The sequence below is a fragment of the Oreochromis niloticus genome, linkage group LG9 (assembly GCF_001858045.2).
Source record: "Oreochromis niloticus isolate F11D_XX linkage group LG9, O_niloticus_UMD_NMBU, whole genome shotgun sequence".
Taxonomy (NCBI): Eukaryota; Metazoa; Chordata; class Actinopteri; order Cichliformes; family Cichlidae; genus Oreochromis; species Oreochromis niloticus.
In genome coordinates, this window is record NC_031974.2 from 25849961 (window position 1) to 25876909 (window position 26949).

General features: G+C 40.0%; 1 protein-coding gene and 1 long non-coding RNA gene across 7 annotated transcripts; one reads left to right on the plus strand and one right to left on the minus strand.

Moving 5' to 3' along the window:
• Positions 1-3918: 3918 nt before the first annotated feature.
• On the minus strand, positions 3919-6412 carry LOC102079106 (uncharacterized). 2 transcript variants are annotated; one of them, XR_267410.4, is made up of 4 exons: positions 6298-6412; positions 6119-6211; positions 5823-5904; positions 3919-5115 (listed from the first exon to the last, which is right to left on the minus strand). It is a non-coding gene; the product is annotated as an uncharacterized LOC102079106 (long non-coding RNA). The 2 variants fall into 2 exon arrangements; XR_003221707.1 differs by having other exon boundaries at positions 6119-6377.
• rnpc3 (RNA-binding region (RNP1, RRM) containing 3) lies at positions 6398-26519 on the plus strand. Of its 5 annotated transcripts, none has more exons than XM_019363211.2 (16): positions 6398-6477; positions 7290-7440; positions 7540-7587; positions 7675-7784; positions 7930-8019; positions 11485-11596; positions 12249-12317; positions 14156-14298; positions 15203-15328; positions 15708-15853; positions 18735-18929; positions 20981-21075; positions 21849-21907; positions 23665-23797; positions 25970-26047; positions 26456-26519. In XM_019363211.2, exons 1-15 carry the CDS (start codon positions 6413-6415, stop codon positions 26036-26038), a joined length of 1611 nt encoding a protein of 536 aa, XP_019218756.1. In that variant the 5' UTR covers positions 6398-6412; the 3' UTR covers positions 26039-26047; positions 26456-26519. The 5 variants fall into 5 exon arrangements, with proteins under 5 accessions (XP_019218756.1, XP_005461449.2, XP_005461450.1 ...); XM_005461392.3 differs by lacking the exon at positions 26456-26519 and adding an exon at positions 26191-26255; XM_005461393.4 differs by lacking the exon at positions 26456-26519 and adding an exon at positions 26191-26255 and having other exon boundaries at positions 6410-6448.
• Positions 26520-26949: the final 430 nt, after the last annotated feature.

The following is a 26949-nucleotide window of genomic DNA, read 5'->3' on the forward strand; positions in this document are numbered from 1 at the left end:
CAACTACTTAGCAGATGCTTTAAAATGAAGGGATTTGGTATGATTCTGTTAGCTGTCTTGCTAATTTTTCTAGGTTAACTGAGCTGAATTGTGTTGCCTCTGTGGTTTCAGTGACGTTTAGGCTCACTGTGGAAGAAATTCAAATAAACCCATTACTAAAGAGTTACAGAACAAATGTCATTCCCATCAACCTTGGGAACGACATTGTACTTTGTACTCATGTTGCATATGGCCAAAACCTGCCAGAAGACTTAGATGACATAATTATCCCTGAAGCTTTCAATAATGTCAATATCTTGAAGATAGACCAAATGCAGAGACTATCTTCTGCAATTCTAATTTCCAGCTCTGGACTCTATTAGAGTAGTTTTGCATAATTTACTGTTGAAAATTATCCTTAATTTCTTTGGAATTAAGGAAAAGATTTGTGCGCCTAAAATGAGCCACTGTAAAATCAAAGTTAAAAAATAAATAAATAATTTTTTAAGGTAAAAGAAAAGGAAAATATTTTCTGTCTTTACATTAATATGTTGTTATTATTATTATTTTTATTATTATTACAAAAAGTTCCTTCATTTTAAAAGAATACATTGATACACTGTGCAGAACTTTTTACTGATTTTTTTTTAGTCTGAGTTTTTGACTTACAGGCCTTAACTGGGCATAATTTGTCCCTTTTATTTGAAAATCTTGGCCATGGTTAAAGGGCATCCACCACTGTAACAATATACAGTCATGTGAAAAAGAGTTACTCTGTGCAGTCATGTGTAAAACTAAGTACATCCTTGCTGTTTCCACAGGAATTAAGAGGGTAAGTAGCAGCTAGGTTAATCAAAAGCATTTGGTCAGTGATCGTCAGCAAATGTGAGCGCCTCTATAAAACAAAAAACTTTGGAACTTTGTTAAACTTGTTAAAGCTCATGACAACACAATTACACTGAAGATGTGCAGGTTGTTTGAAGGGGTTGCTCTCTGAAAACAAGATGGTAGCACAGTTTAAGTTTGTAAAGTTGCAGTTTGTAAGTTTGTAAAGTCTGAACAAACCACAAGACTTCTGAAGCAGTGACCTTTGGACCGATGAGACTAAGGTGGTCGGTCTAATGAACAACTCAAACATCAGCACAAACACATCATACTTGCTGTCAGGCACGGTGGTGGAGGGGTGATGATTTGGGCTTGTTTTGCATCCACATGACCTGGCAACCTTGCAGTCATTGAGTTAACTTGGATTCCAGCGCTGAGACCATCTGTCTGACAACTAAGGCTTGTCTCAAACCATCCAGCAGGACAATGAGCGACAAATCTACCACAGAACAGCTGAAAAAGAAAAAAGTCCAACCTGATTGAAATGCAGCGGTGGGATCTTAAGAGCGCTGTGCACAAATGAATGCCCTCAAACCTCAATGAACTGAAGCAACGCCGTAAAGAGCAGGTGGCCAAATTCCTCCACAACAACGTGAGAGACAGATAACATGCAATAAATATCACTGTTAAGCGTTGTTGTACAAGCTGTTGAATCATGACGTGTGTTTAGTCCCATGGAAGTCTCTTTAATGTGTATTAACTAACAGGCAATAATAAATTGCTATTTATTTATTTCAGCAATTACCATTTAACACAATAGTTCAATTCTAGTAACAATCAGTCCTAGTTACTGGCAGGGTCTTCTGTGAAAGTCACGACTGACAACACACAAATCTATAAATAGTGAATGTTTGTTTGAATAATTACTCTGGCTTCTACACTTCTATAACCATGAATGACCGGAGTGAAAGATTGCTGCTCTAAGAGAGAGGAGAGCGAAGACTGTGTGCTTGCATTCCACACCAATCCGAGAGATGACCTTTGTCAAACACACACATGCAAAGTTTCAAACAGACAGACAGGAAGAGGAAGGGATTCAGCTGCCTGCTCTGCATGCAACTAGCAAAATGAAAGCTAGGTGCACTCACTGTGAAAGGAATAGTTTGACGTTTGGGCAAATATGTTAAGTAAGCTGATATCTGTCACGTCTTCATTGTGAAGCCAGAGCAGCCAGTCAGTTAGAATACTTTAACACAGGGTTGGGAAACGGGTAACTAGGTCTGTCTATACTAAAGTAACAAAGACTATTTAAATAAAATACATTAAATGAAATTTCAAAAAAACAAACAAACAGACATGTCTCAATCAGCCCCACCAAGTTTCCAGTCAGCTAAACCAAATCATGTCTGATGTGACATATTTGTACAAGCACAATAGAGGCTTGTTATAGTGGGAGTCTTAAGTTCTTCAATGCTGTTTCCATGCAGGCTTCTGGAAATACACACTATCCCACCACAGAGCCCCCTTCTGCCCCGTACATTGCCTCCAACCATGAAAGAGTCCATTTAAAGCTTCAGAGGCTGGGCATGACCTGAGTTTACTGTCTAAGGGGTATTAGCCTAAATCCTTCTGTGTCCAGTCAGGGAAAACTGGTCATGGGGAGTTGGTGAGGACTGTAGGACCCTGTTGGAGGTGCAGAGCCTGAAGAGATTATTTTGCTCCCAAATTAGTTTTAATCTCTGGGCAAAAACACTCATCACGTATGAAGCATGCATTTTCTTATAGGTTTATTTGAATTTATTTGGATCACTCTTCCAGTTGAAATGCTGTAAGGTTCTTTCTTTTTTTGTTTTTACAGGTTGTTCCTCAAACTCACAAACAGGAGTCGGTGTGTGTAGTTTCCAGTATTTTTCTTGTGTGGGTAGAACCACGCAGGAAAGTATTTCGGTAGGCAAACTCGGGGAAAAAAGATGAAATACTGAAGAGGCAAGTAGAATTTGAAGCATTCACCTAAATCCTTGTGCCTTCACTTGAAATAGCCAGGAGAGAAACTGTGTCTGGTAGATTACCATCAGTATAAAACAGCATTAATTCAACACATACACCTAAGCAAGGTCACTTCATAATGCATTATAAACTATTATCGTAACATCTGACTAAGTAAAGCAGCAATTTAGCATATTTTTCAAATTTTCATTTTTGCTCAGTTCAGGTCACCCACACATGGTTCATATTGGTCCATAAATAAGGATAAAAGTGCTAATTCTTTGCCCAAACAGGCCCGGATCTTCACACCTCGAACCTAACCATAATCTGGTAACTGGTACTGGGCCAGAACTTCCTAACTCTCGGTCCGCTGTTGACAACACAGCTGAGTACCAGGAACAGCACGGTTGTGCGCTGGTCCCTTAAAAAGCCTACACACAGCTTTGCAGACCAACGCTGTGCACTGTTACCAGCGTTTAGAGTCAAAAACTATTCTTCTTCATTTTTTTGCTGTTGTTGGTGTTTTAGCTCAGCTGCTGATGAAGTGAAGGAAGAATATTCAAAGAAGTATTTTACAGTGAAGAGAGAGTAAGTATTAAAAACACTAAACTGTCACCTGGTCTCTTTCTAAGCCAGGATCACTGTCACGTGACTTACAGAGCTCAAGAGGTTTCACACACCTGTTTGGGAATCTTGGTCAAGATCCTTACACCTGACCCTCACCGTGTTTTTTGGGGGACTGCTCAAAAGTACATCTGCATAGGTCATTCTGCCAAATACCTACACAAACGCACTACCACAAATCCTGCATTAGCCTCATTTAGCTTCAGCTAACTACCCAAATCGGGATATCTCCTTAGGATTTAATACCAGTGATTACTAATAGAAAACTCCTGCCTCTGGCCTTGTTCATGGGTTAATCACATGTCAAACAACACTTCCACAACACCGTTCGTCACCAGAGCTCACCTGCCTGTCCTGCTCAGCACTGATAAAAGCATTTATAGTTTTTCCTGTGCAAAGACCAAAACGCATTGTTGTTGTTGTGCAGCAGGAGGGGGGAGCGAGCCCAACTTGTGCCAAGTCTACAAGAAATTTCATGAAGTAGAGGAAATCAGAAGACGAGATTTACAGGCTTGTTGTTGCTGTTTGTCGTCATGTTTTAATACCACACCGATGGCACAGCAGTAAGTACTTACATACACTTTTCCAGAGGATGTTACTTTAAGTGGACGCCTTCATATATGCAATGCTATTTTTTAAATACAGAAATACAGTTGACATATACTATCTCAGCTCATGTGGCACAGTTGTTATTGTTTTCTAGTGCTTCCACCAACCAGTTTCCTGGCTGTAGTAACATATGTCGAGTTAGCAGGCATAAAAACTTTCAAAATGATCTTTGGAAATAAAACAAATAGTAATAATGTGTTTTCTGAGAGAAGCAGTGATGGAAATAAAAATAATAGATCTAACACCTCCAGTTAAAAGGAGCACGCTGCTTCTATATTGAGCCTTAACGGCTCCCTAATGACTCTGTTTGATTTTCCAATAAATCACTGAAAGGCTGCTAAGCTTTTTTTCTTTTGGGCTGGAATGAGAATCTTACTCTGCATCCCACTGCTGTAAGTGTGTCTGGATGAGAGGATTGGCTAAATGACAAGTAGGAGCATCAATATCCCCCACGGGGGGTCTCTCTGCATTTAAAATGCCTTGCTGAGAAAGACAGGGGCCTTTTTCTAATTCTGTCATTTCCTCAGATTTCTTACAGAGGCAGCCACAGCCTTTCATCTTCATCTCTCTCGCTACCTGAAACTCTTTTACAGTTTTAGTAGTTTTAGTAGTCCATGCCCCCCTTTTCACCTCTTTCCTTAAAACCCATATGTGGGGTGGGGCTTGCATTTTATTAATGGTGGGATAGAGCCACGTCTGATATGTCAAACATCACGATTTCATTGCAACAAATTATTAATGATCTGCATCTTTAGTCCCTAAAATAATGCTCTCAGCACAGTCAACAGATATTGCTCCACACTCCACATTTTTCCTCTTTCTCCATGCAGCAGCCACATTCCCGGTTCCTGGGGCTGATGTGTTACACTGGAGAGGGGAGGGAGGATCGAGTGTCCACCGTTCCTCCCATCACCTGTGAAATTTCAGAGCCAGGCCACGGTGAAAGGGGGTATTGTGTCCCCCTGATGAGGAATGCCCTCGCGTCGCTCGTCAAAGAAAAGGCCTCATTTGGCCAGGAATTTGGAGGGACCTCGAGAGGTGTAGGGAGATTTTCTCAGAGGTGGGGATAGGAACCTGGATGTTTTCACGAGGCTGGACAGGAGAAGGACAAATCTTAACTTGAGTCTCTGTGACAGTAACAGATTAGAATTCATACAATATAAACAAACAATGAACACTGTAAACTTGTTTTTCTTAGAAAACGGTCAGTTACATTAGACGGGGTTTTTTGTAGTATTAAAACACGCTTAGCTTTGATCACATCGCACTGTTTTGTTTAATAATAAAATAGAATATAACTGTGGCTTAAGGGAGAATCTGGAAGTTACTGTGGAACCTGCTTAGAGCAGTCAGACTAATCAGTCTGATGTAGTGAGGATGCCACCTGCTGGTGAAAAATCACCACTAACGCATTACACTGCATAGAGCTGTGAATTTATTGTGCCTCTGAAAATTTTTTATAGCATTTATACATGGATTATACTAAATGATATAGAATCTATGACCGGGAAAGAGCAATTAGCATAAAAAAGATTGTTTTTCAGCAATTTTGTTATAAATTTCTACGACTCGATATCTACGTATTGTGATTTAATAATTTAAAGAAAGAAAAAATAAGATTTTTTTGGTACAGGAAGCTTAAATAAGCTTTTTTTTAACCGTAATGTATCTGCTGGACATGTGTGGGTACACAGGGAACCTCGAAATGAGCAGACAAGGTTCCCGTATTTGTTCGTTATTTCCTCGATTTTGTCGTTGTATTTTGGAGGTAGTCACTGGAAGTGTCTGTGTGCTCTCACCTTTGGCTTGACGAATTTATTCATTCATTGTAACCACTAGAGGGCGATAAAAACACACATCTTCAAGTAGCCAGAGGACTATCTGTGGGAAATAAGGTAGCATGAGAGATGTAGTCAGTCTTTACTGTAACACATTATCTGCTTATTAATTCGACTGCTTTGTTCAGGTTTGGCTCCCATTGTCAGCCTTCACTCCCCTGATTTAAGTATTAAAATGATGCGCGCTAGAGGAACAAAGAAAGCAGAGTGCGAGCTATAATTTCAGTTCATCTATAAAACATGAGACCAAAACTAACCATTGTTACCGTGTAGTTCCTCTAGTGGTCAAATTCCATGCCTACAGCAAGTACTTCCGGTATTTCCTTCATAATAAACACTCGCCGTGTAGCCTTTAAATAAGTGATGAAAAAAGCTTCAGTGAGCTATGTATTACTATCAAATATTACATATTAGTACCTTTTAAAATTATATTTACATGTTTGCGTGTTCTGTACGAATAGCCTACGAGAGTAGCGGAGGAAGGGGACTCGCAAAAAGAAGTTAGACATTTCATACTCCAGTCCACAGGGTGGCGCGAGTGCACATTCCTGATGCTGTCAAATGGTGTAGAAGAAGAGAATACGGAAGTGAGTTTGTTTACTGGCTGGTTTTGGAGGCAAGTTTCTGATCCGATAGGTTTATTGCGGTTCGGAACTCTGTTTTATGTTTTAAAATCTTTACTTCGGTTCTGAAAAGTGTTCAGAACATATAAAGAGATAAATTAGCTTAACGTTAGCTCCGTGTAGCACCAGCGTTAGCGGTACATTACGGTAAGGACTCAGTCATCGTGGAGTAGAGCAGCTATTGGAAGAAAGGCATATTAAACTTGGCTTTGCTAGTGAAAAAGCAGCACGTCCTATATCGCTCCACTTCAGCTGTTTATAAAGTGACCACAATTCATTCATTAATTCGGCATCATTTGTTTAAAAAAATACCAACGTTTTTCTATAAATGAGCCTAAATAAACCTAGTACCTCAGCCTGCAGTGAAACACATTTCTCATTGTCTTTAACGATTGCTTGGGGTTAAACAAAGGCTTGCTCAGCCCGTTAGAAGCACGTGTCAGATATCCAGTCTAATACATCAGCGTTAGTATCAGACTGATCTGCTGCAGCTGGTGTAACCTAAATCTTCACTACTCTTATGGTCACAGGGCTTAGATACAGGACTATTATATATGATTGTATGCGAAGGCTGGCGCCAAATTAAACGATTTAGATATTGAACATAGAGCCGGTCAAAGGCATCAGTGGGGCAGACAGTATCAAGAGGCATTGCACCACCAGTTAGCCTGTGAAATTGCTCTTTTAGGTGAAAGGTTGCTTATTAAGCAGTGGTTATCACTGGACACAGGAGGTGATTGCTGCTCACTTATGGAGGTTTCTGTGAGGTTAACTTGCTGCCATTTCTCTTCCTGCTGTCCTGCAGCAAAATGAATGAAGACCCGGTCCAAACAAACTGCAGCAAAACACTGCTTGTCCGCCACTTACCAGCTGAGCTCAGCGAGGAAGAGAAGGAAGACCTCCTGAAGTATTTCGGAGCTGAGTCAGTCAGAGTCTTCTCAAACAGAGGCCGCTTGGTATGTTTCTCCTCACCGATTATCCCATGAGCTGTATCTCACGTCCTGACATTCATTTGAGTTGCCAGGCAGTCTGAACATATTTGTCCATCTCCACAGAAACATGCAGCCTTTGCAACGTTTAGGAGTGAAAAGTCAGCGGCAAGGGTAAGAGTTTGTTTGAGATATCCTCTGGTTTTTCTCTCACTTTGTCCTGTACGGTCTTCTTCAGTCACCTTAACATCTTTTTTGTAGGCTCTCAGCAGACTCCATCAGTTAGAGGTTCTTGATCAGACACTCGTTGTGGAGTTTGCAAAAGGCCAAGATCACATAACAGTGCTGAAGGACCCGCCTGTGTCAGAAAGGTGAGCCTGAATAAGTCTGAATAACCCCGGGCTGCACAGACCTTCATTCTTATGTAAATTGATGGACTGTTAACGTCTCTGTCAGTTAGCAGCTTGTGATTGCATCCCTTGTAGTGGTCTGAACCTCCCCTCTGCCTTTCTGTAGTGGTGAACATGTCAAAGAAGAGCAGAAGAAGCAGGAGAGCAAACAGCCAAATATTCCCATCATAGAGACGGGCGTTGCACCGAGTCTCGGGTAAGAATGAAAGCATGTCATCATGAAGCTGGTGTGACATGAGGGAAGGAAACATTTTATTTTTATCACTTGTTTTGTTTTTTATTTTATTTTTTGGCTGATGTTATTCTCTAGTGCATTATTCATTAGATACCTTGTAGATTTCTAGTCTTTGTTCTTTTTGCCATTTTGTGGGGTTAAAAAAAGAAAACAAAAACACTATATCGCATTCTGCCTTTTGGTGACAGGCCCTGTCTCCCATTACCTAGAGTTTGTAAGTCATTACCTGCCCAAACTCTGTCTTATTCGATTAAATATGCATGTGTGACACATGTTCTCCAAACTGCGGTCAGAGTGTTGTCAGTTTGGCTATGCAGAAACTGCCTGGAGGCTGGCTGACAGTAAACCTGGATGAGAATCTGAGAGCTGTAGTTGGGAGCTGTCAAACGCCTTGTGTCCAATTAGATAGCCAGGCCGCCACTGAGCGCCTGACAGGCCGTCTGTCCTGCCAGTTGGTGGGACCAGGTGGTCTTTGATACCTTTCACTCCATTTCTGACAGTTTGTCTTGCTGCTGCTACAGCAACCCAGACTTAAGAGCTCCATATTCTAATACTAGTCTGCACAAACTGAGAGTCTGTGCTGTCTGGTTAGACGAATATATTGCATTTAGGTGTGTTAGAGCTTGTAGAAAGGTTGGATTAGGGACAAATTGAGATGTCCTGCTAGCTGCGCTTGCTGGTTATTTTGAGCTTGAGTTCACCAATGACGGCGCATTTTAAATCTCTCGTACAGCAAAAATGTGATTGCGTATTTGTAAGAGGAACTCTGATGTTTTTCACTGTTTTTCACTAGTCTTTGAATGTGATTGCGTATTTGTAAGAGGAACTCTGATGTTTTTCACTGTTTTTCACTAGTCTTTGGTTCCTTTTATGGACTAAATAATACATTGAGGGATATTAAGTGAATTTAAAATACATTAATCTGTGCTTTTAAAAAAAGGGACTCTAAAATAGTGGTCAGCTATGCTCATTTTGTTAATTCAATCGTTGTATAAGCAGAAAGGCTAGAACTGCATTTTGTACACATTTACATTTTTGTAATTTGTTCTGTGGCAAATTATATGCTAATAATTAAGAAAACAATTTTTCATTGTTTTATTTAGAAGAAATAAGTAAAGTCTGTGTGAGTAGGTGCACAGACACAATAAGCAAATCAGGCAGACTCAAATGCCAGCGGGTGAAAATAAGCTAATAATATCTTTAGCATCATAATGCATGTAATGATAACAGAGTTGAAACCAGGTATTTAAACCCTTTCAATCAGATGACATCCAGGATATAATATAGATTTATTTTACTGTGGAGAGCTGTGGCTCAAGATGTGTATTTAAGTTGCCACAATGGATTTAAAAAAATTTTTTTTATGGGAGTCGTGGATGAGCTGATTGGATTTTTGTAGGCAAATGTCAGCTTTACTGTGATATGCTGATGCACTGCAAAACATGTATTTTTTTTTCTGGCCATTAATAATTAAAGAGCAGAAGGAGGGATTTTAATCATGTTACAAATTTCACATTGATGCAAACTGGAAAAAACTGGGTTGGGAGAGGCGTACAACCACAGTCCGACTTTATCGGCGACCGCTACTAGCTGTTTGCTGCTATCGCCCAATAATGTTAGCTGCATTTATAATGGTCGGTAAGGGAACGTTTTAAAAGTAAAGAAGAAATGGGAGAAACACCCTTCAACTATGAGTGTTGATGTTTCATAGCCCACCAGAGGGCGCTTTGCAACATCCCTGTTTTTCAATTTTAAACACAAGAAGCACATGTTTGGAACCACAAGCACAGCAAACAGCTGATCCAGTCAAGTCAGGTAAATAAATGACTACATGCAGCAAATGTTAGAAAAATCTAACCCCCCCCCCCAAAAAAAACAGTGGTTAAAAAGATCAGAATGACATTTTTAAATCCTTAAATATCAGTGTCGGTCCTAAAAGCCTTACATCGGTCGGGCTCTGTGGTTAAGTCCTTAACTTCAGCTTGCTTTCATTCTAATTGGAGATGTTGTGTGTTGGTTGAGTGCTGAAACAAAGGAGAAATGTTTGTGGGAACAACATCTTGCTGATGACATGTGGCTTCAAGCAGCGACACAACAGAATCTACATTCACAAAATCAAATGATGACGAAGGTGAATTAGATTGCTGTTAAGGCACCATTTACCAGGCCTCCACACCTTTAACTGCTGTTTCTAGTGGCAGATTAAATAACACTCCCCTACCTTCAGTCTTTGCTCATTAGTCTTGAGTGTAGGTGAATTTGTTGTCCCACGCTGTGTAGATTGGCATCTTAAGAAATTTATTTCCCGAGGACCAGCCTTGCTGTGCTGACACGGCATGGCTTGTGCTTTTAATCTTAATGATAGGCTACCTAGCAAGAGGTAGAGCCACCGCCTGGGCCACACACTGATGTGTCACTGTTGTTTTGACATATAGTCATGTGAAGAAGTTTATCCCATAAAAAGTATTTGAGAAAGCAAACGCTTGATTATCTTTGAACAGTGCTTATAAAAAAAAACAAAAAAACAGGGACGTGTTATATAATTGTCTGCCAGTCTCTGACATCATCTTGCTTTAACTTTTGACCAATTTATATGCAAAATTAATTCATTCTCAGGATGTTTGAGGGTTTTCTTGCATGTACTGCCCGTTCAAATCCCTAAACCACATTTTCAGTGGGATTAAATCTGAGCTTTGACTAGACCGTTCCTTAACCTCTCCATTTTTAATGCCCATAAAAAAAATTTTTGGTGGATTTGCTGCTGTTCTTAGGATCATTATCCTCTTCAAAAGTCACTTCTGGTTCAGCATTAATTCTTGGAGCAGATGGCCTAAAATGATCTTCAAGCAGTCCTTGGTGTGATGCCGACTTTACAGTTGAATCAGAGACTGCGACATGCTCCGTAAAGCCATAAATTAACAGCGTAACCCCAAAACACAATGTTTTTGATTTGCCACTACAGAGCACATTATTCCTAAAGGTTGAGTGTTTTCCTGTCTGGTCACCGGCCAAGCATGGTTTAGTCCTTTCTAGGATTTCTTGGCTTCAGACCTTTTCCACCTGTCGTTCCCCTCAGCAGACTCGGATCACTGGTGCTTAATCTGGATTCCAATTTTAGATTTGAAGGTGAAGGAGATAAATATAGAAGTGTACATGCTTCTTTCCCGTTTGACTGCTTTGTGTATAGAAATTGAGAAAATGATTGAATTTGTTTAGAGTATATCACCTTCATCTGTATGCACTCATTTGAAATGGATCAAGTGTTTGCTCCTTCAAATGTATTCAAAACGTCAGTAGTTTCCACGCTAATTTCCATACTTTTTTTTTCTCATGACTGTTTTTCAGTGAAGGGTTTATTGTATTTAAGGCAGGGAGTTGCAGCTTTAAAGTAACTCTCTTTTTTCCCTCTCTCTCTGTCTCCTACAGGTTGAAGTTTCAATCAAATCCCACTTTGAAATATTTATATCCACCACCCTCTAATGGCATTCTGACAAATATAATGCACGCCCTCATGAGCGTGCCAAAGTTTTATGTTCAAGTGAGTAAGCACAGCTTCCTTTGTGTGGTTTTATTTGTTATTTTACCTTGATGCGCAGATACTGGCCATAATAATAATAATAATGATGTCCCTGTGTTCGTTTTTGGTAAGTGGGAATTGGTGCAGAAAAAGAAAATCAAGCTAATGTGACAGCATTTCGAGTCCGTACATTTATATTGTAAAATAGGAATATGATTCTGGAATAAGTGTCCCAGAGGTTTCTGAACTGTATCCAGGCTCTTAAAGATCAAACAGCAAACATTTGCCTTTTAAATCTCAATTTGGGAAGCAAGTATTAATAATAAACCATAAGTGGGCGGCATGAGTTATGGGTTTAACATTTCCCTGGGAGCCGCGCTGCCTGGATTTTAATTGCTGTTATTCCCCGTGTCAGCGGCTTGGTGGTGCTAGTGTGTTTCGGAGAAGCTCTCCCAGTGCTCTGCCTCATCGTAGGCATCTCACTCGAGCCTCAATCTCACCTTGATCCTCGTATTTGTATGCAAAAGCCTGGAAATCTGTTTTACATATGGAGCCCGAGTTTCCGGCTGCCTGTTTGAGAGCGGCAATATATATTTATATTACCTGCTCTCTCTCCCCCCAGCCTGTGGTATGAATTTTCACTGTTCTCAAACTCATATCTCAAACTATACAGGTACTTCATCTGATGAACAAGATGAATTTGCCGTGTCCTTTTGGCCCAGTCACAGCCAGACCACCCATGGTAAGCTTCTGTACACGATCACTGAATGCAAAGCTCTTTCCAAGTGTGTAAATGTGAAGATTTTTGCTTTTTTTTAAAAAAAAGAAGCAGGTGTTATGTTTCACAAAAATGTACTTCTGAGAGTTAGACAGCTTGTTGAGGCAGTAACACTCAGCTGTGTGTCTTTAGGTTGATTAACAGAGCTATAGATCCCTACCTTTCCTTAACTTTTTGACTTTCCCAAATACAGAGACTGAAAGTTCTTCAGTGTAAAAAAACCAAAAAAACCCATGTTTGAGCAGTAAATGTGAGCACTTTTCCCAGATCAGCCAAAATATTCTAATATTTTGTGTATAATACTAATAATACACAAACAGGGAAAAATAATGAGTAAATAGTCACATTCAGAACTTCTCCAAAAACTACTTTGAGTTTGGTGTTTCAGTAAAGCAGATGCAGGTGTGACTTTCGTGTATAAAGTCTAGTTGATGACAAAGGCTGCTCTTCCCTCAAATGATTGGTTGGTATGAACCATACCTCAACAAAATCACAGCAGGCTTTATACCCAAAGCTGGAAAAGGCTGCAACGGCCATTCTAAAGACCTGAGTGCTCATCAGTCTGCAAAGTGCCTACAAATAGGACAAATTCAGGACAGGTTGCTACTTTAGCTGAAGTGGAGTGGGCAAAGATCACACAAGAACACAGTGTGCAGTCCTGCAAGAAGTGAAAAAAGAACCCAAGGGTAACATAAAACTACCTGCAGAAATCTCTTGGTAAACATGTGAAATCCTTTTTCATGTGTCAACTGTAAGAAAAGCGCTGAGGAAGAATTGTGTTAATGGAAGGACACCCCAAAGCGCTGCAGTCCACAAAAAAGGTTTGCAAAATAGAAAAAGAGAAAAGAAAATCAACGGCCTGTCCCAAAACACTTTCCTTTGCTATCATTGAAGGAGTAATGAATTTTATAGGAGAAATGCAGGCAAGATGTCCATGCCCTGAAGTTTAGGGGAGGTTGGGTGATGCAACAGGGGAGTGACAAAAAGCACACGAGTCAATCAACAGAAGGATGGTTAAAAGGATGAAACTCGCAAGACAGAGACCTGACCTTAACTCGGTTTAGATTCTGTGGCATGACCTGAGGAATGGTGTTCATTCAAAGCATCCCAGAAATATTGACGGTCTGAAACAGCTTTGTAAAGAGGAACGGTCCAAAAAGATTCCAAAAACCATTTGGAAGTGTCAGAAGCAGCTACAGCCAAGGTCTGATGCAGGCTGCTGCTATTAGAGGGTCCGTTAATTATTAAAGTCAGGCTTTCACTCGTCTTTTCCAGCCTTAGTGATTACAAAAGGGTTCATCTACTGTACACATGCAAGCAGCAAAAACAGTAAAGACAGAGAATAAAGAATTGAATACAGTTTGAATTAAATAGAAACTTTACATTTAACTGTATGTAACTGACATGTTGGTTCAGAAGCAGAGCAAAGATGCTCAATATTCAAGGAAATTCCAATGTTCAAAATGTCAAACTCATAGAGAAAAAAAAAATTGATAGGATGTGAAGGGAGAGATCCTCTCTCATGCAAATGTCCGGGAATGCTGCGTCCAGCTCTGCTAGGAGTTTCCTTCTTTCCTCTGACACGTTGGTTCTATTGTGTGCTCATTTTCTTACATTTCATTAGTTATTAGAAACTGGTCGTCAGGTTGCTCAACTGCAATAATAATTGTCGTTTTTAGTACCGTAAAGTCGTCTCCTTTGACTGTTGTAGAATTTCAAAATATCGGTATTTAATTTAAAATCAAAATCAGCCATCGCTTCTCCCATTTGTATGCTAAGCCATGTAATTTTCTTTTCCGCAGTTTGAACTCCTGCCTCCTGCTCCACCCATCCCCATGCCTCCTCCCTTCCCTCCCGATTATCCCCCTTTACCAGAGGAGGAGATGGAAATGAGCAGCGAGGAAGAATCCGAGTATGAGAGTGGAGACGACGAAGACAAAGAGAGGTGAGGCGACGACAGAGAGTGCAGCACAAACACTGTTTGAGACAGTCAGACTGGCTGTCAGATAGTTTTGCACCTCATCATAGCTAACGGTCATGCCGGCGTATTAACATATTATTCATCAGTAGTAATCTTTCTAGAGAAAAGAGTGGCTAGAATTAGTTGCAAACGTGTGTGGAGACTTTCACATCTGTATCTCACTCCCTGTCATATTTTCTAAATGTGCATAAAGCTCGTGTAGATCCACAATTGTGTAAATGCAAAGATTTGACTGACTTTTGCTCCGCTTTAGATTTAGCAGCAGGTGACAAACTAAAGGGCAAATATGAATCTTTGAACCTTACATCGACGGCGTCGGTGGAATCATACTGGCATGATTCGATATGAAGTTGCTCTGAGTGATCACCTTTATGGTGTGATGAAACATTCCCGTCCTGATGGGAGTGGTATCTTCCAGAACGGCCGTGCCCCCAGTGTTAGGGTCTGAGGACTCGCTGAATGGTCTGATGAGTAAAAAAAAAAAAAAAACTAGTGTGAATCATATGCTATTGTCTTTGCGGTCACCAGGTCTCCTCCTAGTTGACCACCTATAGGAGATTTTAGTCTGACATGTTATAGAAGATAATCACCAAAGTGATGTCTCAGCCCTCCAGCTGAGCTCCAGAGACCTGGAAAATCAACACATTTACAAATCTGAATATAAATTTAGAGAATTTTTTTTATACATTTCTAAATCTGATTACAGCAGATATTTAACTATCCATATACATTTGCAAATGTGTCATTAAAGTACTAGCTTCATGGATTTTTTATTTTATTTTAATCCAGCGTATGGATATGTATTTTTTCTTTTTTTGGACCAAGTTGGACAATTTTCCCCTTATTCCCTATGCTTGGTTTATTTCAGGATTGTTCGTCTGATGGGCCTGGTCAACCAAGCATGCAAGCGACCCTTGAGACCAAAAACAGCTTCAAAACGAAAGAAGCCCAAGATCAAGGATCTACTCTATGCTCCCAAGCCAGACTCTCAGAGGTAGACCAGAGGCACTCATGCATGTCACAGTCCTCACGCATAGCTCATCTCAGGACAGTATTCACAGGCGGCTAAAGAGGGGGGACAAAAACCTCCAGATAATAAGTCTTCCTCATAAACACAGCCTTGTGCGGCTCGGAGACTTATTGTTTCAGCATCACACACGCACACACTCCCTTAATGACAGGCCACAAACTCTGTTACTAAACTATAAATATACACAAACACACAGTCTCCTGGCCACATGTTTGTGGACTGGGAAATATCTGACCAGAACAAAATATCCTGAACTGTAAGGAGCTCAGGAGCTCAGTTTTATTGTAGGTTATTTTTAGAGATTGCAGTTGAGGGTAGCAGTGATTGTCTTTGTTGTCCTCAGTGCTCCTGCTCTGCAGCCCTCGGATGTGTTTGAGCAGCCCCACGCCGCCGGTCCGAGGAAAATTGAGTTCCGCATTTCAGCTCCGGATGTAGCAGCTGCTGTTGAAGGAAGTAGGCCAGCTCAGCCTGAAGACGACGAAGGCAAAGGTAATCCTGCCTCCCGCAATTTCTTCTGTCAATTATGTTTGCTAGTTTTACTGTCATGACAGTTTTCCAGAGTCCAAGCTGATGCCTCTGATACTGGAGATCAAGAGATATTCAGTTTCGAGTAATATAAAGAGGAAAGCAGGAGGAAGTTTAAAGTAGTTAATCAGTTGTAGAAATTCATGATGGTGTGATTTTTGAAAAGGACAAAGGAGCATGCCATTGTTAAAGGGTAAAAATAACAGCTTCATAGAAATGGTAACAAAAAAGGTACAAAAATGAAACTGAGACTTTTTGTCCCAGTTATCAAAATTATTGTTGGTCCTTCTCTTGACTGATTCATTAATGAACTTATTTAAGTTGTACTGATGACATTGGAAAGATACAATTTAGCAAGAGTTACTGTTTGAAAAGGAAATTGGGATAGAAGAAGTTGTCCACCAACCACAGGTGGCTTTGCAAGACCGTAATTTGTTTGTGTTTAGTTATGCACAAGACATGAAAGCTTGAGGCACAGACGATGATCAATGTAACATAATATGATTAAAGGATTACAGAATGACAAGGATCATTTCACACCGTAAATGATCTGTTTTTAATTTATTTACATTTTAAGGTACAATCCAAATGCTTGTGCTTAATTATCACAAGAAAGATATTTATTTATTTTTACTTTTAATTGCTGCTTAACTTTTAGTGTGATTCCAAAGAGGGATATACAGATCTTTGCTAAAGGTGTATTTAATACTTCCAACAATAAAATATCATCTCTATAATTCGCTTCTTCCAACCCGCTGCCAGAGCTATAGAGCTCTCAGTGAGTTACTAATAAACTTTATGAGGATGTAGAAATGTGGTAAAGGTGAAGAGCAGAAACTGTAGAAAGAGGTAGAACAGGTCATCTACTAATCTGAAGGCTGGTTCTTCGATCCCAGGCTGCTTCCAGTCTGCATGCCAGATACCCCTGATCAAGATACTAACCCAGAGCTGCTCTCGCTACACCAGTGAATGTGTGTGCATGTTAGACAGAGAGCACTTGCATTAATAGAAGTGAATGGGTGAATGATGAAAGTTGTGTAAAGCGCTTTGAGTGTTCAGGTAGAGTAGAAAAGCTCCAGTCTATTTATTAAAAATTAACTGCGTGTTTTGTATTAGCATAAGCAGCATGTGTTAAAATATGACGTGATTAAGAAATGAGAAGTGGCAGCCATGACAACTATGTAATGATGCAATGTTAATTAGTCAGTTTCCAATGTTGATTGTGCTAGTTAACCATAATCACACATATAGCTTTTAAGCACTTTCTGTCATTGACACATGCTGATGGATGTATTGTCCATGTCCTGGCCACGGATACTTCAGCATGTGGATTGGAGAAGTCAGGGATCAACCCACCGACCATCTTTATGTGGATGACCCACCCGAAGTTTGCTTTTTCCCCCTGTATTAAAAAAAATAATCCACATGTGTACTGAGCCACAGATCTGGAAAATTGTTAAATCTCTAGCATGTGAGAAACAAAGGCTAAGTTGTATTAAGACATGCAAAAAGCTACTTTTATAGCTACCGTTCAGATAAATCGGACCAATGCTGCAGTCTCCAAATACATCGCAAAAGTTTAAAGATGGGTTTGCTTATGTCCTTCTGTGCAGCAGAGGCAGTGTAGGGATTTAGTTATTACTATACATCATGTTTATTATCACATTGATGCAGGAGGTGTTTTGATGTTCCTATTGACATAAGTTAAAGCCCGCACCATGGGCGAAGTCGCAGCCAAGTGTTACACAGCAGTATATCACGGTAGAAACTCCCACCAAAAAGGTTTAACCATTATCTGTATGAGCAAATGTCATTGAGGGCACAGTCTGTGTTACTTGTCAGCTGTGCAGTTCCCTGTTTGCCTTATCTCCCTGCTCTCTAGCTACAACTTCACTCTCTGGCAAGTCCCTGCGAAGTAAAATAGATCTCAAAGTCAAACACAAAAGATTTCCTAAAGGCAGGGGAAAGATAAACTATGACAGGTGGCTTTTTGGATTAGTCTTGTTTTGGGGAAGTGGAGGTGTGGGATCCGATAAACAAGCTATTTAAATGAAAAGGGGAGGTGGGGGTAGATAAGGAGGAGGATAATTTTGAAAGCAGCGATCTAGTTCTCTGCAGAGAGTGTATCAGAAAAGCTCCCCAACGCTTCTTGCTCTAGTGCACACACACGCATACACCTTGCGTGGATGACAACTCCCCCCACCCTCCTCGGATTTGTAGAGGCTCACTGCTCTTAGTAATTCCATCTACAACATGTGAGTGTGTGTGTGCATTCATGTGCTCCTCAAAAGAGTTATCCTTCCACCGCCTTTCAAACTCATGTTTGCAAAACAGGAGGGAATTTTGATTACAGTTCTTTATTTCACAGAGACTGAATGTGCTTATGTTTGCTCGTCTTCCAGTAGTCAGCGCCACCAAGTTTAACCTTCCACCTTTTTCATTATTTCATTATTTCTTTGCCGTATGAAACCCTGTTGTATTAATCCGCGACAAAGAAATCATTATTTCCAACTCGGATTATACTGATGCCACAGTGAGAAATTTAAATATCAATATGTTAAACTAATTGTGACCAAGAGGATTTGCTTCCACCCTCCCATCCCCATCCAGAGCTGGTGTTGTTTACTGAAGAGGATAAACATTTTGGAAGTGATTATTTCACCATCTGCTACTGGTAAACACTTTGAAAACTTCAACTGTGCTAGAGGGAGAGTGTCATCCTCCTGTTTTTGATACCATAAAGTGGTTCAGCAGATCCAACTTGGTGGCACATGAGAAATACGTGCATAAGTAATGTAACAATCTGATACACAGGTTTTAGCACGCTTACACTTTTGTCCCTTAGCATTGTCCATTCAAGTGGATCAGAGCGAGATCAAGCCCAGCAGCAATCAGGAGGAAGCAGAGGCTAAAGGTTTTGGGAAGCTTTACTTCACGCAGGCATCAAAGCAGCAGGAGGAGCGCGGCGACAACGAGCAGGATCTCGTCTCAGATGTCATCTCGAGGAAGGAGCTGGAGAAAGGACGGCTGTCAAGAGATGGTAAATGTACCGCGCAGAAATGTGACAGATTAAAGGAAAAGGCAACATAAAGTCTCTTAGTAAAGGGGTTGGGCCACCTCGTGCGATCAGCGTCAGTGCAACTTGTCATTGATTTAAAGTCTTTGTAAGGATAAAATGCATAGTGTGATGCAGGGTGTGATCTAGTCACTGCAAAGGCCATAGGATCTAAGTCGCATCATTTTCATACTTACCAGATTAATCAATCAGTAAGAAACAATGCAAAAATCCAGTTTTAGGTTAGCTATGTGATTACAGTAGTCACTCTTTCATGTAACTGTTGTTCTGTTGGTCCTGTATATTGTGCGTCAGCTGCTCTGTCAGTTTCCAAAAGTCCTTGGTTTCCATTTTAAGGAGCTGTAATATATTCTGATTCCCTCCTTTGTTTAGATGCAAGTAGAGTAGAAGCAGTAGATACTTTGAAATGCATATTAGCGTAAACTGCCAGTTAGCTGAGAGGCATCATGGCTAAAACAAAAAAGAAGTGCAAATTGTGGAAAATCTGCCTTGAAAGAAATCCTTCACAGAAACAGGAGCTGGTGGTAAATATGGAACAGAATTTTCTTTTGGCATTGCAAAACCCTGCCTCTAATTAGCTTCTACTGACTGTGACCGTCTAATATTACACTCACCTTTTTCTGAGTGCAAAATATGAAAGCATTCAGCGTCAGCTAGGTGTCAGCAGATTGTTAGTCTGAAACATTTTAAGGCGAGATAAGGGAGATATGTAAAGTAACATTGTTCTCCCTGTGTAGAATCAACAACCAAGCCGTGCAGTCTACCTTTAGTGGTTCACATGTTTGCTTGGCAGGCAAAAGGTCACTGGTTCAATTCCAGCCAGAGCTTTTGTGCTGGTGGTAATTCCAGCCCCTTTGTGGGTTGCGTTGGGAAGAGCGTCTGCCGTAAAGCTGCCAAATCAAACATGCGGAGCTTCCCGCTGCGGCAGCCCCTTGTGACAAGCGAGCAGCCGAAAGTAGCTTGACTGTAATACTTGTTGCCGCCGATCAGTTCCTTCCCAGATACTCTACAATCAGCTGTAAGTGGTATTATTGCAAAGTGGAAGCGGTTAGGAACCACAGCGTGTCGGCAACAAAGTGGCAGCCACATAAATTTACAGAACGGTGGCGCAGAGTGCTGAGGCGTATAGTGGCTGAAAGTCACCAACGCTCTGCTGACTCATAAGACATCAGCTCAAAGACTGATCTGGTAGGTGGCCCAGTCTATTGAGCTGTTGGTGTGTGTTATATAAAACTTTCAAACTTCCATTACTCAGGAAGACCAAAAATGATCAACATTACTGACATTAGCAGGGTTGTAGGGAAGATGATGATGATTACAAGTCATTTTCTTTAATGAGGTTATGATTTTAAGATTCCGTTATCGTAATTATTTACAATTTATCCAGTGACTCACAGACGGAATTATCAACCTCATTTACAGGTCTACTCGGCTTTGCAGGGCAGGTTAGCTTAAATTCAGCTTCAGGGCAGAGCTGCTTTCAAATCCTGCTGTTTAGTTTAGTTGAATAAGTGAAAACACACCTCCAAATAAACACTGACATTCCTCTGGATCTGCTGGCCATTTACATAGGTTTAAATGTGGAAAAATGCACATTTTTGTGTATATTTAAACCATTTTAGACAAGTTGTTTTGTTTCTCCCTGGCATGAGAGCAAATTTGACAGAAAGGTAGACCTTTATTAAATAGTTTGGCTATCCAACCAATACTTTACGTCTCACGTTCTCTGACGCCGTGTTTTTACAAGCACGTGTACACCAGCTACCACACGATATGCCCAATTACAGTGAAAAATAAGTTCATACATGTAATCATTGCTTTAAAGTTGTGGAGCTTCTAAGCCTAGTTCTCTCTCCATCCTGTCTTAAATAAAACATTGAGCGGATGGTATTGAGTTGCAACGACTTTGAATTTATTTAAATTTTTTGGTATAGGCAGCCCTGTGATCCTTTGTACCTGTTTTTTTGAAATTCACCTTGCATCAAGGCACCCCCTCCTTCTCTCTTTTAAAACAGAGATAAAAAGGATGTCTGTGTTTAAAAATTATGAACCTGGCGAGCCGACCTGCAGACTATACGTGAAGAACATTGCAAAGCAAGTGGAAGAGAAGGTAGGTCCAATTTTAGCTCTTTGATCCACTTTTATGCGGTTGTTTGGTTTACTGGAGTTGTTTCATGAGAGTCTGGGATCATCGTCCTATATATTAAATTGGCATAGCATCAGTTATCTTCAAAAATGTCTTGTTTTAGAAGCCTGATGATACCTATGCTATTGCATAAAGCATCCATGGACTGATGTGCAGAAATCGGTTTGTGGGTGTTTTTCTAGCAAAGCTTTACTTTTCTAATCCTAGTGATGATGCCAAGCAGTGATAGTTGGTGGGGCTACAAATAACAGGTGCCACTACCTCATAAAAGGTGTTCTTGCAATGCATTATATCAGGATGATGTCATACATTACCACTGTTTGACCCTATGCTTCCTGGGAAAATGGTGATGGTTTCTTCCCTTACATTTGATACGGAAGCTGTTAAGTGAATTCGCAGGCCTTCTTAGCCGTAGCTCACAGCTGTGAGTAACGGTCCTGGTGAAGGTGAGAAAAAAGGTGGCAGCAAAAGTGTTCTCTGTGTGGGCGTCTCTGGGCTCACCTGAAGGTCAGGCTGCCTTAATCTCCACTGTTAACCTCCACGCTGTGTCGAGCTGATTTATCCAATAAGCTACTTTGTTGCCTTCTAGTTCGCAGAGGAGAGACTCAATTAAGTGCAAAGCAAATGTGTCATCAACATTTTGGGTTAATATTTATTCAATTTTGTAATGATGCATCACAAAAAATAAATAAAGTCCTAATCATTTTTGCTGCTAATGTTTATTATTTGTCTTTCAGGAGCTGAAGTACATCTATGGGAGATACATTAACCTCTCGTCAGAAGAGGAGAGAAACATGTATGTTAACATCAATCCTCCTTATCATGTCTTTACTTCATATTAACACAACTTGTGATTCACTCCCCCCCAAGTTTCTCTTCATGAGCTATTTTTTGACTCTAGCAATTTGTCACTTTCTCTTGAGAGTTTTTAGTTATTCATGCTGACTCTGTCTTGTGTTATTAATAAGTACCTAAACTGATGTAGAGATCATGAGGGACGTTTTTATGTTTGTGCATCAGCACTACTTCAAATGAATATTCCACCTGAGTCATCAAACCGAGCTTATGTTGAGGACAGACTCTGAACACAGATTCAGGTGATAAAAAGGAAACTGCAACTCTGCCAGCCAATCAGTTTCTCACTTTAGTGACCTGCTTGGCTTTTTTCTTTTTTTTCTTTGGCGTTTATAACAATTAGTGAGCTCAACACCTTTGAATAAGAGTTTTGAACACCAGCTTTTTTGCAACAGTGAAAACATTTTGAGTGTTTAAACTGAGAAAATGTTCAATTTCAAGAAAAAAAATGAGTCATTTGGAATTTGAAGGCAGCAACATGTATAAGAAAGTTGTTGTGGGGCCGTGTTTAACACGGCGTCGCATTCACTCTTCTTTAACAACAATCTGCAAACATCTGGGAACTGAGGAGACCAGCTGTTGGTCTGCTGGGAGAGGAATGTTGTCCCATTATTGTCTGATTTAGGATTCTAGCAGCTCAACAGTCCTGAACTTTCATATTTTTCTGTTGGCTTTCATATTTTTTAATTTTATGATGTGCAAAATGTTTTCAGTTGGGGAAAGGTCTGAAGTCATCTACTACAAATATGTTTGTGCAGGATGCGGTTTAGCATTGTGCTGCTGAAATATGCAAAATATGTCATCTGTATGAGAGCTCTGTTGCTCTAAAACCTTTATATACCTTTCAGCATAGACGTGCCAGCTCCATAACCACCAATGCACCATCGTCCTATTTTAAGTTAAATATGGGGGATTTGAAAATTGGGAGATTTTGTTTTTAATTGTATTTTAAACAGCATCTCAAGTTTTTTGGGGAAATGATGATTTATGCAAATGACAGCTTGTCTTTAGTGAATTCAAATAAACTGTAGCACAGAAAAGCTGGTCCTAAGAGAACTAAGGTGAACGTGAGTGAATGTTGTCACTTGATAACTTAACCAGCTGTCTGCAGCTGCTCACTCACAGTCAGCTGTGCAGCAGCAAAATTAAAGACAGCTTTCTGTCGTCTCTAAATTTCTTTGTGATCACAGTTTTAAATTGTTAATGTGTGTGATTACACAGCTGTTTGTCATTAACATGTGCTTATATTGATGAAGTCAACCTTAAAATAATGATTTAGTCAGCTACCTTTTTCTGTCCATCTGCTTACCTGATGTTGCCAAATGATTTGAAATGAAGAAGAGAGATTCAGTGCTTCAGGTTTCACTGTGTGCTGGATAGACATGGTGTGTTCACATGACAACGGTAGTGTAGTTAGACAGTTAGACATGCCTAATGTTTTGGTAGTAGACTGCACTTTAATACAGAGTTTCAATTATTTTACCGGCTAAATATCTACTCAGTTGAATCAATTAATTGGAATAAAAACCTGCAGGTTGCTGGGTCTCACTAACGCATGACCGACAGCCGCTGTTTTATGAGCTCGCAGGAGCAGATAACATTTTCCTTTTGTAATGCTGAAAAGCCAGAGCTTAACGTTGAGTCGACCAGGCCACAAGCTTTGAATGATAATGATGTGTCTTTATTCCTGTTCCATAGGTTTGACATTGTGTTAATGAAGGAGGGGCGGATGAAAGGGCAGGCCTTCGTCGGACTCCCCAGTGTGCAGAGTGCAGAGAAAGCCCTGCAGGAAACCAACGGCTACGTACTTTATGACAAACCTCTGGTTGTTGTATCCTTTCTGTCAGATGAAACAAAGACAACGTGTGAATTCAGGTTGCACTGATATCTGTTTGGATTTAAAAACACAACCATTAGTGTGCATTATTAAGCGTAACAAAAACATGGTAAACAGAAGGAAATGATCTAAGCGGCTATGACATGTAAGTGAACGTGCAGAAAATGGTACAGACATCAAGGGGTAGTTGAGAGATGATTTATCAAGTGGGCACTTGCTTTCACAGATGTGCGTTTGGCTTTGGTCCTCGGTACCTTCAGGAGGATATTGTCTAATATCTGGCAGCTCTGAACCACCACCTGTTTTTCTTCCTCTTTCCAGAGATAACCGTGCATCCACTTTTGAACTTGTCTAATGGAACAAGGCTATTGACTTTGATAGTGTTTTAATGTGCATCCTGCAGCCAATTAGCTTGTCGACAGCATATTAGTCTTTCAGCTCAAAGAACGAACAGAGATGTCTGCAGCATAATTTACTTCAGGTGTTGTCCTGCATTTAGCCGTGTTGCAGGAAAAATTAAAAAAAGGATTTTTGTCTCTCAGTATCAATTCAGTTTTATTCATATTTATAGTTTTTCAGCCACTATATGACTAGTAAAGTGTGGGATGGTCTTTTTGCTGGTTGTCGGTATTTGTATGTCAGAAGATATCAGTATGAGGATGCACTTTATTTATTCCAAAAGTGTGGACATTATTCCAAAGCAGGAGAAATTACCTTGCTACATATCCAAACACAAAGTAGCTCAGAAAGCTTAAAAAAAACATTCATTGGGACCTCAATAAATAGGAAATAAAAAAAATAAATAAAAATCTAAATAAAATCTGAATATGATGCAATAAAAGATTAAAAGATGTCTTCTCAGTTGATGGAGCAATGCAAGCGGCAACAGCAGTGTTGGGAGAAATTCACTTGGCAGGCAGACCTGAAGTTGACATGCTAAGTTTGTTAGCTTTCACCTTCATTTCTGATCTCTGTGTCAATCTCAGCTGCTTGACTCTTTGAGGTTGCATTTATTGGTTCCTCTTGTACGTAGTGAGATGAGAAGATTGCCGCACCTTTCATGTCTGTTTGATTAAAAACAAATTTGATGCAGGCTGCCAGTAAGATTAGCTTAGCATAAAGCAAGAGCCAACCAGGTAATAACAAACAGTTGTGCCACTTGCTATTCCACCATTCACAGTGGCTGCTGGCTTCACAGATAAGCTTGGTGTCAACGTTCTCATCCAACTCTGAGCAAAAAAGAATTTTTTCCCAAAAATTATTTATATAATTACTGTTACAGCAAAAATGTTAAGATTTTTCATTCCAGCAACATTTTGCTGTGGATATTACGTTATACGCTACAATTATTATTGTATAATTAGTGCTTTATTCTGAGAAATGTTTCCTGGATTGGCTTGTTTGCATACGTTTGTTGTAAAATGAAATAAGCATGCACTCATAGCTTAAATTTGATATTTTTCTAGTCTGTTTGCAGTATCGGAAAGTGAACCGAGGTTCATTCAGGTACAGATATCTTTAGGCAGAGGACAGCCAGTCCCAGTTTGAATTCCCTGTCATGATTTTTTTCAGTGTTTGCCTGAGACTGCAGTATGGCACTTACCAAGAGCTGCAAAAATTAGTAAGCTTGAAGAAAACACGGCATAAAATCCTCATCGGTTTTAGTCTGAGGTTTATTAGCAAAAAACACTACAGTCACAGTCTTCCACACATTTGGGTCTCTTCTCTTTATTTAACCTGCTACGTGAGCTGAACTGTTTATCAGTCTGTATGATTGGCAAGTTATGTCACTGAGTAAGTGAGGCAACCTCAGGAAACCAAGAGACCCAAACTCTTATAAGGTCAATTTTGGCCAGAAGTCTTCTGGCATTTATGAACAAATAGCTGAGACCTTTACTCAGATTAAATTCATATGAGGCAGTGAGTGTCACAAGAAGGAAGGCCGATGTGGCCTAAAGCTGCTCTGTGCAAGTTCAGAAATAAATGACACTCTATGGCTGTGAGATAATTAATGAATCTCTGATTATGTAAAAATTTAAATTGCCTTTGCAGGTAATTTTGGTGAAGTTTTGTTGGAAATTTCCTTTTGGTATATTACAATTGTAGATTGCAGTAGTACACAGAACTGAAAATATTTGCTGCCCCAGACCTTAACTCTCTTCTCAGCAATTTGCTCGATCTGCAAGACCAAAACAAGACAACACGGATACCAAGAGAGGGCCAAAACAGAGGTGAAGTCAGCAGGTGAGTGATGATATGGTGATGAAATGATAATATGGAAATGATTTGCATTTTCTCATAATGCCACTGTATATATAGAACAAGCCTTGTGTTTATTGCAATGGTGTTTTCGCTTCACAATTATGTTTACACTTTATCTATTCAAGATACCAAGGCTTGATATTGTGGCCCAGCAGAACCATTTGTATCCTTATTGTGTCATATCCTTTGGGAAAAAATGAGGGGGGAGCAGTTTAAGTGCAGATATTGTAGCACAAATATATTATTATAGTATACCTTTTTTTTGGTTTCTTTTCTTTTTGAGCCTATTGTATCTTATTTGTCTTTTTTTAGCACAGACTTTATAACCATAAGCTATTTTTGAATCTTAAACTTCTTCATTGATTTCTGCCCTTTTTGACTGAATTTCAGGTGGAGGTCATCAGCGCTTGTTTTCTTCCTTTCTTATGTCATTAAATAAAATATTTTATTAAAATAATTTTTGTCATGTTTTATTCCAATCATCGCCTCAAACACATGCGCGTACACTTCAGTCAAACTATCATAACTGATTATCTTTAGTCCCAAACTTGAAGTCCTGTCAGCCGAGTAAATACAGACTGGGGAAGGTATATGAGATCGAGATTGGCTCTGAAGCAGATGGTAGGCTGTCAAAACAGTGGGGAAAAAAAAAACCCCACAGTCCTGAAGAGACAGCAAACAAACCAAACAGACTGCAGTGTGTGGAAAAATTGCTGGGACTGGGTTAGCTTACCTTTACAATCCCTGGCTGGCTCCATCTGTGTGATTATAGAGAGTAAACCTTGGAGGGTGAACTTCTCCCCTCAGCAGCCATCATATCTAAAGATTTGGAAATAAAATTGTTTTTTGTCCTCTAGGTATGAGCAATACTGGAAGTGTGCTTT